The 14,578-nt window shown below is 41.2% G+C and overlaps 1 protein-coding gene across 1 annotated transcript in view; it reads left to right on the top strand.

Annotated features, from left to right (window-relative positions):
* Positions 1 to 14,578, top strand: part of PSMD1 (proteasome 26S subunit, non-ATPase 1) — a 63,757-nt gene that overhangs the window by 2,672 nt on the left and 46,507 nt on the right. The window contains exons 4-16 of the mRNA XM_021397090.1: positions 237 to 406; positions 1,571 to 1,776; positions 1,932 to 2,075; positions 2,895 to 3,121; positions 4,500 to 4,560; positions 6,292 to 6,420; positions 7,305 to 7,393; positions 8,076 to 8,154; positions 8,705 to 8,878; positions 9,802 to 9,913; positions 10,531 to 10,727; positions 11,292 to 11,387; positions 11,937 to 12,001. Coding sequence (XP_021252765.1) covers positions 237 to 406; positions 1,571 to 1,776; positions 1,932 to 2,075; positions 2,895 to 3,121; positions 4,500 to 4,560; positions 6,292 to 6,420; positions 7,305 to 7,393; positions 8,076 to 8,154; positions 8,705 to 8,878; positions 9,802 to 9,913; positions 10,531 to 10,727; positions 11,292 to 11,387; positions 11,937 to 12,001 — 1,749 coding nt within the window. The remainder of the gene's footprint in view (positions 1 to 236; positions 407 to 1,570; positions 1,777 to 1,931; positions 2,076 to 2,894; positions 3,122 to 4,499; positions 4,561 to 6,291; positions 6,421 to 7,304; positions 7,394 to 8,075; positions 8,155 to 8,704; positions 8,879 to 9,801; positions 9,914 to 10,530; positions 10,728 to 11,291; positions 11,388 to 11,936; positions 12,002 to 14,578) is intronic.

The raw sequence follows: 14,578 nt of genomic DNA, 5'->3' as shown, positions 1-14,578 counted from the left end.
AGCACTTATTACTGCAGCGTGTGCTGCGTTAAAAGGAGATTATATATCAAGGGCATGTAGTTCTCCTTGCCTTATACTGGCTATGGGATCTAGCCTTATACTTCCTGGAAAGCACTAATTTTAAAGGGATGTGGTGTTGAAACTGTAGTCCCAAAGATGAAAGTTCAGTCAAGCTGTCATGTGGCCTTTAAGAGAACCGAGCACAGAGGTGATGCTCTTCCCTCTCTTCTTTTCAGTGAAGTTCTCTATGAAGATGAGGGCTTCCGGAGCCGGCAGTTTGCTGCTTTAGTTGCTTCCAAAGTGTTTTACCACTTGGGAGCTTTTGAGGAATCGCTGAACTATGCCCTGGGAGCAGGTGATCTCTTCAACGTCAATGACAACTCGGAATATGTGGAAACGATCATTGGTAAACAACTGCTGCTGCAAAAGAAAAGCTTTTGTGTTTCCAGAACTACCGTAGTTTAGAGATTTCCCTTCCTTTAGCTGTTTTTCTCCATATTCCTCCTTGTATTCCAACTGTTGCTGCAGCTACTTTTACTCCATTTATTTTTGCTTTATTTTTCCATCCACTTTAAGATTCTGTAACAGAACTGACTTAGAACTCATGGCAGTCTTTTTCTGTTCTTCACTGTTGCTCCACTGCAAGTTCCTAACAGCAAAATTACTTTGTTTGTGTATTTCCCCTTCTCTCGTTTTTGTTCTCACGTTGTCAGTGTCAGCATAACCTTGGAAGTAATCATCTAATAGAAGCAGCTGCACACCTGAGGGGCACTATTTTTTTTTTATCCCCTCTTAAACAAAATAGCAAGCCAGAAGTTGAAGGTGTGTGTAGGTTGAATGTTTTTTAAAAGTATCATCCACTGGTATCAGTTGCCATTCAGAGGATATAATGGACCAGGGCTGGCTTTCGGTCTCCTCAGCTAATGCTTGTGGTGGATCTGGGAAGTCTCCTACTGCTGCTTCCATATTTGTTTTAAATATCCTGCTGCTTGAACCAAGATCGTGACTTTGGTTCCATTTTAAATATATCTTCTTGGTTTCAGTACTACAGTCAGAGTTTATTAGATGAGATTATAAATATTTTCCACTACCGTCTGTATCTTTGACTGCACGAATAGCTCATGTGCCTCGTCTTTGTGCCGTTGTGTTTTGCTGGCAGAATGCTTTTATGCACAAGCTGGTCCCTTCATCAGGAAGTTATAGTGAGCCCCAGGTTGCCACGTAGTTTCAGAATAAATTGATACGCTGGCTATGGTTTCATTTTGAGTAGAAGATTTGGGCAACTGTTTAAAAATGAGATAACTACTGGGAGATAGAGGTGTCTAGATAGATCTGTAGAGATTATCATCTTCTACTGAATTGACTGACTTCAGTGTCAGCAGTATGGATGTATTTTGACACGACGGTGTCGGTATTGTTGGTCTTGCCAGTATGCACATGCATCTAAATGTCTTATGCGATAATTGTTTATTTTTTTCCTCACTGATCTCTGGCTGTTTTCCAACCTATGTGAAAACTGTAAACATGTAGGACGCTGACTTTTCTTCCTCTGTATTTAATATCTTTCCAGCAAAATGTATCGACCACTATACCAAGCAGTGTGTGGAGAATGCGGAGCTGCCAGAAGGGGAGAAGAAGCCTGTTGATGAAAGGCTAGAAGGCATAGTGAACAAAATGTTCCAGCGGTGCTTGGATGACCACAAGTACAAGCAGGCTATTGGCATTGCTCTAGAGACACGCAGGCTGGACATCTTTGAGAAAACCATCCTCGAATCGGTATAAGCTTTTTCTGAAAAGTGAAACTATAAAGTTTTGTGTGCACGTGTTTTGCTCTGCCGTTTTAAAATGGAAAGGAGGTAGATTTGTCCTAATTTCTAAGTCCCGTTATGGCAATCCGAACTCAAACTCCATATCCCTGAATTTCATTTCAGAACGATGTTCCTGGGATGCTGGCCTATAGCTTGAAGCTCTGTATGTCTTTGATGCAGAACAAACAGTTTCGTAATAAAGTCTTGAGAGTTCTAGTTAAAATCTACATGAATCTGGAGAAGCCAGACTTCATCAACGTGTGCCAGGTAAACTTCTCAGAGTGCTGTTTGAAGATCACTCAAAAGTTGTTATTCTTGTAGGTGTCAAGTCGAATACATCCAATGATGTTTCATTTTTGACCAATTAAATGAAATGTCTTTTCCTGAGTGTGTGATTCAAATATTTATCATAATGAACATGAGGAAAGAGATGCAAATACCGTACACGTGGTCAGTAGAGAAGGAATTATGTTCAAAGGCAGTTTGAGAACGCAGACAACTGATTATTTCAAGCTTCTGTAGGGAGTAGCAGATAGTAGTTTCACAGTCTGGAATTCTGCTTATTCCTCCAAGGAACAATTACAGTGGTTTGGTTTTGGTTGGTGTGGTTTGTGGGTTTTTTTGGCAAGCTGGTGTCTGTATGTATTTAGACAACCAAATAGGAAGTTCCTCAAATTATCAAGTCTTCAGCTGTATTGGTATGCCATCTACTCCTGGCTTAGGAGTGCTGTGCCTGTTCCACTTTAGCTGAGACAGCCCTACAAAATGTCTGATATTTCTTCTGTGTGCTCTGGAAGTTTTTGTGCTTAGTAGGATGATGTTGTCGACCTCCAGAGATAAAGCTGCATAAATTGGAAGGCTTGAATCATGTGTCCTGAATTTATAATGCTTGGTCTCATTTTTAAACTAACCTGTGAAAACTCTGTGGATTCTTATTGCCTCCCTTCTCTGAAGAGATATTCCATGGAAGCAGCGTATAAGGCAACAGAGAAAATGGAGCATGGCCTCATGTGATATTACTTTTTCATCCTGAGATATATAATGTCTTATTCTGATTTTTCTTTTGTTTCCCTTCCTCACCTGCAGTGCCTGATATTCTTGGATGACCCACAGGCTGTAAGTGACATCTTGGAAAAACTGGTGAAGGAAGATAACCTTCTCATGGCTTATCAAATTTGCTTTGACCTGTACGAAAGTGCTAGCCAGCAGTTCTTGTCTTCTGTGATCCAAAATCTTCGCACTGTTGGAACTCCTATTGCCTCTGTGCCTGGATCCACCAACACTGGCACTGTCCCTGGATCAGAGAAAGACAGGTGGGGGCACTGGCTTGAGAAGAGGCATAGTTGTTCAGTTATGGTTCTGCTCTGCTGGAGCCTCCTGTTCTGTGTGTGGCTCTCCATTACGAGTTATTGAGTTACTCTTTTTAAGTTAGGGTAGTAGGCAAAACATGGTATTTGCTCAGGGTAAAATTGTATGTTAGCACTGAATGAGCCCACTGTTTGAAAAAATGCATTCTCCTTGCAGTTTAGGCAAGCAAGTGTGGTTAGTATAGCAGTAATGCATTAAGCTGTAGCACGAGTTGTTGAGGAACGCTCTGATGCTGTGTGCTCTTTGCAGAAACTGGGAGAGTTAAGGGGCAACTGTGAGCAAAAGGCACGTTGCAGCTACGTGCAGGTTTGGCTTCCCATATCTGCTTGCAGGAAGAGTGAGCTCAGAGGTGATACTGTAGTTTTATATATCCTTTTGTACTTTCAGCAAATGTAGTCTGAGTTTTGTTCGAGTCCTAACACTTAAAACTCGTTCAGTGCTCAGCATGAATGGATATTAACTGCAAAAAATCCTTGGTAATTAAAAAAATACCTGAAATTGGCATCAACAATCCCTCAGTGCCATTTTATTTTATTTTTTGACTACTTACAATTGACCTAGATAGTTTTGTTTTAAACTGCTGTTTATAGAGAGTTAACTCTCCAGCTTAAGGGTGCAGCGTGTAGTAAGTTTGTGTTGCAGCTGCCCTTTAATCTGCAGAGCTGTCATGGCTGTACATAACCTCATCCCTCTACCATCTTTGACAATGTGTGATGGAACATGCTGCCTAAATCAAGGCTGGCTGAGTGTAAGGGCTTACGCAGCTGTGAGGAACTGGTTCTAACTGAACCGGTAATACGGGCGTAGAGAAGTTATTCTCTCTTCTTCCCTGGTAAAAGAGAAGAAGAGGCACAAAATAATACACAAATCAGCCCGTGGAGCACGAGGAGAAGATGCTGACGACAGCTTAATACCTCATTTACATTTCACCACTAGCATTTATACTAATAGTGATGAGCTCAAGGCTTTTGGGTGAGGATATAATTACCCTGGCTGTCTAGTTGTTGACCCTGTTTTCTCACTTGTTTCTGCCTGTTCCTTCACTACAAGCATCTCTATCTTTGTCTCTCTAGATGGGGTCAGAGGGTGGGAATTTCCAGGCCCTTGTCTTCTAGTACTCTGACAACTGAACTGTAGAGGAGTTTGCTTCTCAGCAGTGACCTCCAGATATTCAGTCCTTGTCTCTCAAAGTCATGTTATTTCCAGTTGTCATCTCCAAATCCTGAACTACTATTTTGGGATAGCATTTAACTGTGATTGCAGTGCTTGGCTAGTTTTGAGTGGTGAACTGGGTTGCATTTTTTAATTTTTATCTTTATTTAGTGATGCTATGGAAGCAGAAGAGAAGCCAGGAAGCACCTGTGCGGGGAAGTCTGCAGAAATTGTGAGTGCCATTTCCAAAAAACGTGCTTCGCTTAATTGTTCTCGTGTGTTCGAATCTCTGGGGCTGTTGGATTGGTTTGGCTAATGAAAAATGGAGTTTCACTTCTATCTTGCCTGGAGTCAAGTTGACAGAAGGTCTCTGAGGACCACATAACTGACAGTCTAAACATTGGTCTAAAAGTCCAACGTTTTAGATACTGAAAGCTGGAGGAACCTTTAAGAGTGAATTACTGGGTCCAAAAAAAGGAGCACAAGCGGAAAGATTTGGCTTATGTCTTTGCTTTTTGTTGAAATAATGAACTCCTAGAAGAAAGGACCTGAAATCTGACTCCTGCTGAGAGCCTTAGCTGATGAATTAGCTAATTCATCAGCGGGATGTTTTATTCTTGTGAAATCCAGGTGAACCTTAGCTGCTTAGTTAATTTGGTTTGGGTGTTTTTTTCCTTTTTAAAAACTTCTTCATTTTCTGAAGCCTAGCTGTAGTTTTGGCTAGATAAGACTGATGTTTTGCAGGAATGGCAGAAGGGAATGCTAATAACAACATCAAGTTTCTTTTCCACTAAGGAAGATGATCTTCTGGCTGGGATGGTGGCTATCTTCCTTTTGTTTTCTTTTCCCAAGTATCAGAGAAAGCAAGTTCACTTCTACCATAAACACACAGTTGTGTTTCAGCATTTCATTCATATCTCATGCCATTCTGACAGTTCTAATGCTGAGGAAAGGAAATGTTATCTGGGAAAGAAAGCAAGCCCAAAACAAAGTGTTTTTTCTTTCTTTTTTCCCCGTGTTGCATGTTTGCAAATTAGACTTAATAATCCTTGAGAGATTCTTGCAGGCCAGTTAAAAAGAATAACATTTTACTTAACACATCTGTTTGCCCTCAGTTTTCTTGGAATTATATTCTGGAGTGAGTTTTCTTGCTGCATCTGAGGAACCTGTGCTTTTGTGCACTGAAGGTGTCTTGAATCAATTTCTGCTGAGTTGGCATTGCTGCCTGTGCCAAGGGATAAGTACATAAAAATGATCTTTGTGGCCTGAAATTCTTGAGCTTAATCTTCCACAATTCAGAATGACAACTACAAAGGAATAATTGAGAGGATTCGTTTAAGGGCTGAACTGCTTATGTTTGGTTTTCTGACCAGCTAATAGCGCCAGAGAGCGGTAGTGTACTTTTCATCCTTCTCAAAAAGTGTTTCATCCGGGACTTCAGTTGTGGAAACTGTTCCACAGTGGGGAAGAAGGAGGCTTTCTCAAAGGGCTCTGGAAGATAAAATGTATTAGGAATCATAGTTCTACTAGCTTCTGTTCTAAATAATGTCTTTAGCTCAAAAGAAGACGCTGCAGGTCAGTAGAGTTGTGTGAAGTGTTGTGGTTTTGTGGTCCTCTTCTGTAAAACTTCCATGGAAATAAAGATTAGTATCTAGAAAAGTGGTTGCCTCTTGCAGGAGGCTCATCTTATCTGTAAGGCCAAGCATAGCAGCTTGCAGAAAATCAGGTGTCACTAATATCTCTCGGTTTCAATTAAAAAAATACATTTCCTTTCCTAGATTTTCTTTTCCCACCTGCATTCTTGTGCTCAAAGGAACTGGATTACCTGAGAGAGCTGGTCTTGGCCCTTTAGCAATGTCCCTTTAGTCCCAAAACCTGTCTGATTTTTGGAATATGGTGTTGGGAATATACCGGAGTGGGTTTTCATGAACTGTATTTTGTTTCTTTTTATTTGTATATGAAGAACCCAGAACCCAAGGACCAGATCTCAAAAATGATTAAAATTTTAAGTGGAGAAATGGCTATTGAGTTACATCTGCAGTTTTTAATACGAAACAACAACACAGACCTCATGATCCTCAAAAACACAAAGGTAAGAGGCTTTGTAAATCTAGTTGTCTTGGATTTGTCTGATACATTCTGTGTTTGTAAAATAACACCAGTGCGGTCAGTACGAAATCTTGCTGTCTTAGCATGACCTCCCTCTCTTTTGAAGACCCAAATCTGTTTTGTTTGGAATACATTAACATTTAAAACTAGAACCTGTGAGGCCAGGGAAGAGCTGATGGCTCCTGAGAAGGGCCACAGAATCAGATTGTTTCAAATTCAGCTGCTGTGACCTAACAATGACAGGCTGTTGTTAGTGTATTGCTTCATTCTGATGATTGTTAAGAGAAGCTAGTCCCTTTTTCCCCCCTTTTTAGTTTATATGTTTTCCCTCTGGTCGATGAGATAGACCAACTCACCCTCCAGCTGATCCTGTGCAAGCACATACTGCTGGCTGGGCAGAGAGGGAGTCAGCAAGGACCATAAGTTACAATGTTTTGGTGTCTTGGTTGGGATGTTTTGTGATACCAGGCTTTCAGCTTGAGTAAATAAATACTTGTGCGTTCAGAGATAATTCCACATTCAAGATGGAACTGATCAAACACTTGAAACAGTGCATGCTCTGCCACGCTTGGTTTGGATAACCAGAAGTGGGGTGCTTCAGTTAAGCTGCAATTGAAGTAATTGTGCCTCTGACAGAAACTCATTTGTGCTGGAAAGATGGATTTGTGCTGGAAAGATGGGTTGAGGATATATTAGCATGTATTAACAATCTATGCTCTATTAACTCTAGTTAAAGGGAAATTGCTGGTTAAATTGAGCCTAATTAGAACCCATTTTTCTAGTGTACTGGCAAGCATATGAAGTTACCAGGGGCATGTCCATGTTTTCTGCTGGCTGGTGATACTGTGATTGTTTTTGTTCTTTCAGGATGCAGTGCGGAATTCCGTGTGTCACACAGCAACGGTTATAGCAAACTCCTTTATGCATTGTGGTACAACCAGTGACCAATTCCTCAGGTAAATCTGTGGCAAGGAAAAACAGTGTCATTTAGAGGTGGCTGGAACAACATTGTTGCCCTGCTTCACCTGATAGTTCCCAAAGAGTGGCTGCAAAACTCTGGGCTTAGAAAAGGTCTGAAAACTAATGTGGAGGTAGAAGGAAGAAGCAAGAATTGATTCCTTTTTTTTTTTTTTCCTATCTTCACAAATTGGTTTTATTTGAATGGTAACCATGTGAACAGCTTGGAGGCTGGAGATCTGGAATTTCTGTTCTCCTTGTTGGGAGAGAAATTGGAAAATTTCTGAGCTGGTGCTTTATCTTTTCTGGTAGAGGCTGACTTGGTGAGTTACTCTGGGAAGAGCAATGTCAGGACTGACCTTACCCAGGAATTGAGGAAAGCCCCAGAAACTCTGAGCAAGTTTTTTCCCACAGAACTAACAGGCTGTATATTGGCTGTTCTCCATCCTTCACTGAAATCACTGGTATCTATCAGTTTGACCAATACTAGCCAAGGATCAGGGCTGATGAAGGGGAGAGAGGTACATGAAGGGGAGAGAGGTACAAAGTGCAATTGTGATTGTCCTTCTGGAGCTACTTTCTCTTTTGAAAGCAATGATAAGTGCTATGAGGCATTGTTTGCAGGGTGAGGAATGGACTGTATGTAAAACTTGGTCTAACCTGTCTCTTTTTGTCTTGCAGAGACAATTTGGAGTGGCTGGCCAGGGCCACTAATTGGGCTAAGTTTACTGCTACCGCCAGCTTGGGTGTTATACACAAGGTAGTGATGCATTCATTCATTCCCCTCTGTTCAGTAGGAGAGATTTACTTGTGAATGCTGGAAATGTTGAGGGGACTCAGAGTGATGCCTGTAGTTCTGTGTACAGCTTAAGTGATGCATCCCAGTTATGCCTTTTCCCTGGTGGGTGGAACATCTGTCAGGTGTGCTGGGTGGGAGGAGTCTCTTGCTGGGTGGGTGGATTTAAATACCTGTGTCACATATAAGGCTGTTTTGAAATAATAAAAAGTCTTTGCAGTAGTTTTATATGTCTTGATCCTCAGTGAGGTGCTCCAGTGAATGAATCAGTGTAGATTTTAGCCAGATTTGTCCTGATTTACACGAGTGATCAAGTGGTTGCAGATTCTTGAACTGGGGTGAATCAAATCTCAGCACAGAAGGATTCTTTGCTGATCGAACAGCACTCGAAGGCTGACTTTTTTTTTTGTAGAGGAAGTAATGACTTGTTTAAATATTGCAAAGTGTTTCCATCCACTGTTTTCACCTTTTGCTTCTCATTGTTTTCCCTCGGTGCTGGACACTTTACATGCAGGGACATGAGAAAGAAGCACTCCAGCTAATGGCAACGTATCTACCCAAGGACACCTCTCCAGGGTCAGCCTACCAGGAAGGTGGAGGCCTCTACGCCTTGGGCCTCATTCATGCTAACCACGGCGGTGACATCATTGACTATTTGCTGAACCAGCTGAAGAATGCCAGTAACGACGTATGTATTGGGTTCAGTAATGAAACTTGGTTTTGTTGGGAATATCCAGAAGGGTGCCAGTTGGTTTAAAAGTGGGAGGTTAGAAGTAACTAAGAATGGAACAGTGGTGACTTCCTGTGGGTTTTAATAACATTATGCTAACAGTTTTCGATAAGATTTTTAGGAAGTTCTTATGCATATGACAGTGAATCTTTCATCATTTCTCTTACCACTTCATTATTTACTTTGTTCTGGTAGTAGACCTGCACTCTTCACGCTCTGTTTATGGCCTAGCTGTCAAATGAGTAAGCCCTGAAACCTGTAGGTTTACTGCTCCTTACACAAAAAAGTGCTTTAATTCAACACTTAATGTTTGTAGGCCTCTATAAAAAGTCTTCTTTTAAGTTGGAATCAATTAGTATTTTTCTTTGCATGTTCCTGTATTCTCTTCTGAGAAATTCAGATTGCATCTTTGAAAATTCTGTGAACTAATCCCACTCATCTTATTGCAAATACAGAGCCTTTCCTATATCTGTTGTAGAACAACAGGAGAGGAAAACAGTTTAAGTGGGTGCTGATTTACCTTTCAGTTTAAATGCTATTACTAGGCAGCAATTTTTGTGCATGGTACAACTTTATGGTGCTGCCTAAGTTGCCAGTGGGGGGAAAAGAGCTTAAAGGTGCTAGAAAGTCTCATGTGCTATGCGGAAGGCTTCTAACACTTGTTTATTGGCTTTGAAATGCCATTTTTAATCTAGCTTTTTCTCTCAACACAGTTACTTCCTTAGAAGGTAAAAGTGACTTTTTTAACAGGTCAAGAAATCACTGTGAGTGTCTTGAGGCTAAAAATTTGCAGGTTTATAGTGATAGAAAGATGTCTATTTCAGCTGAAGCCATACTGTTACTGTTTTATGACGACTCAACTTGCATATGTTTCTCTGTAGATTGTCCGACATGGTGGCAGCTTGGGTTTGGGTCTGGCTGCCATGGGGACAGCACGTCAAGATGTGTACGATCTACTGAAAACAAATCTGTATCAGGATGATGCAGTGACAGGTAAACGTTCAGCTTTCAGAGACAGCCACCTGAGGCCTTCTCACGCATCTGTTTTTCGCCAGGTTTCCTGTTAGCAGCATAGGCCACCGCTAGGTTGCCTTAGTTGCGTTTTGTTAATGAACCTTTTCCTGATTAGCGAGGTTCTTTAGTTATGTCGCCCTGATGGTCAGAGGTCCCATCAAGACCAGTCTGTGGCACTGTGCCAACCATTAGTAAGATACAGTAGGTCTTTACAGCAAAGTAAGGGATTGTTTATTCTTAACTTTGTCATATGCTCATATGCACGTAGTGAAATCTCCAGAGCCATGTGTCCTTATTTTGGCTGAGAAACAGGCTTAAAGAAGCTTGCGAGGGCTGGTGATCACAGGAAAATGATCTCAGCATCTGTTGGCCCAATGAAGAGAAATTTGGACTCAGAGGGGAAGGTCACCAAGTTTTGTGACTAATGGGTTAGTGACCAGTGAGTTATCTTCACAAGTATGTGTGCCTGTGGGGTTGCTGGGCACAGTGACATTGAAGTGATCTCTTGGCCTCCATCCTGTGTTATTCTCTAGGTGTAATATTTGCTGCTTTTTAGAAGCTGTGTTTGCTTAATTTTGCTCTCCTGTGCTGTGCAGGTGAGGCAGCTGGCCTGGCACTGGGGCTGGTTATGCTGGGCTCTAAAAATGCTCAGGCCATCGAGGACATGGTTGGCTACGCACAGGAAACCCAGCATGAGAAGATTTTGCGAGGTCTTGCCGTTGGAATTGCTCTGGTCATGTATGGGAGAATGGAGGAGGCAGATGCTCTCATTGAGAGTCTTTGCAGAGATAAGGTGAGTTTAGCTGTGTCAGGTCGTTTTGTTACACAGATAACCCTCCTGTCTTTTTCTGAAATCTCAAGCTGTAGTAGGCTGGTTGTTTTGTTCCCAGGAAGTTCTTATGGAGATTTGAAGTGGATCAGTTTCATGTGTTGCTTCACCCTGATCGAAAATACAAGAACAACAGTCTTGGTCTTGTATTTTCCTTAGTCTGATACTTAGCCTTCATAACAGAGTGAGCAACAAGGAGCAGAATAGGATATGATGGTTAAAAACAGTTAAGACTGGCTGTAGGTAGGTCATTCTTGACCTGTTCAAAAGCAGATGATGAATAAGAAGCAGAGTAACACATACGCCTGATACTCTTTAGCGTCCCGTGTCATAGCAACTTTCTGTCCCACTGAAATTGTTAGATGACATCCCTGCTTTAGTGGTTGTCCTATTACTCATCCACAAGAAACATGAAAGCATAGAGGCTGTCTGCTTGTGGCTTCCAAGACCAAGAGTGGAACAGATTTGTATTTGGAATTACTGAGTCCCTAATTGGGTAGAGTTAAATATAGATGTTTTCTCTTCCAGGATCCAATTCTCCGTCGTTCTGGCATGTACACAGTTGCTATGGCATACTGTGGCTCAGGGAACAACAAGGCTATCAGACGCCTGCTGCATGTGGCTGTAAGTACTGTGATCTTAACACATAGTAAGACATTTATGATGAGAGAGTAAGCCTATCATTTTGACAGGCTTTGTGTCTATAGTGTTGCTGTTCTGGACCCAATCAGAGAATGTAAAGTGATTAAAGCTTTCTTTAATACTATATGAATGGAAGTAGTAGGGTCTTCTGACATTAGGTTAAGTAGACTTTCAGCAAGACAACCTCGTGTCACAAAAATGGAATCTAGTAAAAACAAAACGTGATCCTAAAAATAGTTGTTAGTAAGTTTGCAGTAAAGAGCCTGCATAACGATGGGCAGGGTGGAGTTAAAAAAAACCAACAACTTCAGCCATAAAAGTTGGGGTCTTCCTTCTCTTTGATAGGCTTGCAGTCACAGTACGTGAACCAGAGTGAAGCTGTTTCAACTAAGGTTTAGTGTGATTGTTAACTTCTTTTCTGTATACATCTGTCTTCCTGATTAACTGGTGTGTCTGACAACTGCTCCAAAATATTGCAGAGTCCTCAGGTATTTTAATTATATTCTGAATATCCTGTTTAATGCTTTACAGGTCAGTGATGTGAATGATGATGTGAGGCGTGCAGCTGTTGAATCACTTGGTTTCATTCTGTTCAGGTACAGTATCTTCCTCAGTCACTTCCACGGCTTTTGGTTTGGTGTCTGATCTTTTTTTCCCAGGAAATGTGTGCTGCTCTGCTGCTTACATTAAATAACTCAATTACATGCTGAGTGGATATTGCAAAGGCAAAAAAAAAAAAAAAAAGAATAAAACCTCATTCAGAATTAGAAACATTCTCAAACATTCAGCAGACACTTAATGAGCCTTTTTGTGGTTTTCCGGACTTCCAGCTTCATCTAACTCTATTCAGACAATTAAGTTGACAAACAGAATGAAAAATTAATATTGGCAAGATTGAGAGTTAATTAAAAATTAAATACACAACGCTTGTACCAGACCCTGTAAGAGCAGTGCTATTCAGACAAATGTCTAATTGCTAAAACATTCCTGGAGATGGTGACTTAGTAAGATTAACCTGAAGAAGGATGTCAAAATAGCCAGTATTTTCTTGTTCTGTTTTTTTTTTTAATCATCCACTGTTAAACCCTGACGGATTACTTGACTTACATTGTGGTAATAGAAGCCCACCACAAACTAGTTCTTGTGTTTGCTTTGGTTGTCTAAACTGAAATTTGTCACTGCACTGGTATTTTGTAGTAGTGCTCTGCAGGTCTCTAAGTAGAAAGATGGGTAGTTTTTGGGTTTCTAGGGTGTTTTGGGGGGAATGCATTTATTGTCACTGTGGGTTTTTTAATCACTTTGGTGAAATTGGAAAGCTCCCCGAGAGCTCCACTGTCTTCATCTGTTAATACAGGAATTTGCATAGTCTGAGCACTGAGCCAAGCAGCAGCCTTTCAGGGTGTCTGAGAGCAGGTAGTGCATACCTGGGTCTGGGGCTGTAATTTTCAATGGATATTTTCTAAAATCTTTGTTCACATCCTCTGTGCATTAGTGGCAGTCTTTAAATTCATCTTGTAACAAGAGATGCTCAAAGCTGGTATTCAAATAGTGGGTTGCTGATGCCAGTCAGTTCATCCTTAAACAAGTTCTTTCTCACGCAGAAACTACTCTGCTCCATTCTGATTTGTCTGAAGCATGTTCTGATTGTGGTCAGCAGGCGTCAGCAGTCGTCTCTCAAGAGCTTCTGCTCAGTTGCTTTCCTGAGCACAGATCATTCCTTGCTGCAGTGATCTGTGTCTCTCCTGAAGCCAAAGGATCTGTTAAACTGGGTTCTGCATCGGTGTACAGAGGGAAAATTACACACAGGCCTTCCATAGTTGGAGGTGTCTTTTTTCCAGACAGGTCGTGACGAAGCACTTCTGATCTCTGATTTCAGTATCATTTTTATTCTCAACAGATGCAAAGCGTAAGTGGGTATAGATTGCTTCCTACCAAAACAAGAAGCTGTCAGGGCTCTGACCTACCCTGTGTATCGAGTTTCTTGGAGCACTGCAGCCTGTCTGCTTCTTCAGGTTTTCTCTTTAAGTGAATGGGGAAAGCGAGGACTTAGTTAAAATCTGACCAGATACATGAAAACCTGGAACCTCATCTTATTCGCTCTCTATTGTGTTTGCAGATGCAGTGCTATGCTAGCCCTAAATCTGTGTAAGTTGCCCTAAGGTATGAATTTTGACAGAGAGTTCTGGGCCTGTTCTTCACAGTCAGCAATGAGGAAATGAATTACAGTAACTTCTGAATCTTTAGCCTGTTCTGCAGTGATAGAGATCTTATTCTACCACCTTTTTTTTTTTTTCACAGAGGAGTACAGTCCAAAATGTGCTTGAACAACAGGGAGGAACATTTTCTTGCAAATGCAATTCCGATATCCGTGTTGCTTGATAGGAAAAGATGAAAATTTTAGCAGGTTATTATCATCATTGGCTTGTATAGACAAAAAGCTTATGTTAGGCTGTTGTAATAATTAAGTCTTCTCATTTGATAACTCTCCCAGAGTGCATGATCAGTTGTTTTGCTTTATGATGTGGTTCTGGGAGGGATTCCTTGGTTTGTTGAGCCTTGACCCCTGCGTTCACATGTAGCAATGGAAGGGATTTTCTGCTTAGAGGGGCTCGCAGACTACCCCTGCATCACACTGTCATTATAAACCAAAAGCTGTGTTTCAGTGCCTGGAAGGAAATATTAACTATCTGTGTAGGGATCTAAAAGCTGATTTCACATTATCTTTCCTGTTTGCTAAAACTGTAACTTAGTGCTAACAGTGTGCTCCGTCCCATGTTGAAATTGCTGGCGTGCAGAGGCATAAAGAACAAGTGGACTGTTAAGTTTGTCAGAATTCACAACTAAAATGGAGTTTAATTGGATTTATTTGTGTTAAATGCCATTAATAGTGTACCATATACTGGTCAGTGATCAGAGAGTTGGTAGAGGTGTAGAGCTTGTGAAGGAAGTGTGTTTTGATGGGAGGTGAACAGCTCTGCAGCACAGTGGGTTAGGCCCTGGAATGGGTGAAACTCATCTAAGGGAAAGGAACACAACTGAAGCTCCTGTGAGAAGAAGTCTCACTGAATTCTTTTTTTGTGGTTCCAGAAAGGGAATAGTGAAGTCATTATCAAAACAGGAGAATAAATATGTTGAATGTGGTCTACGTTTTTCTTAAGGAATGCATGCCGTTG

The sequence above is a fragment of the Numida meleagris genome, chromosome 4, assembly GCF_002078875.1.
Source record: "Numida meleagris isolate 19003 breed g44 Domestic line chromosome 4, NumMel1.0, whole genome shotgun sequence".
NCBI lineage: Eukaryota > Metazoa > Chordata > Aves > Galliformes > Numididae > Numida > Numida meleagris.
This window is presented reverse-complemented; position numbering and strand designations above follow the sequence as displayed.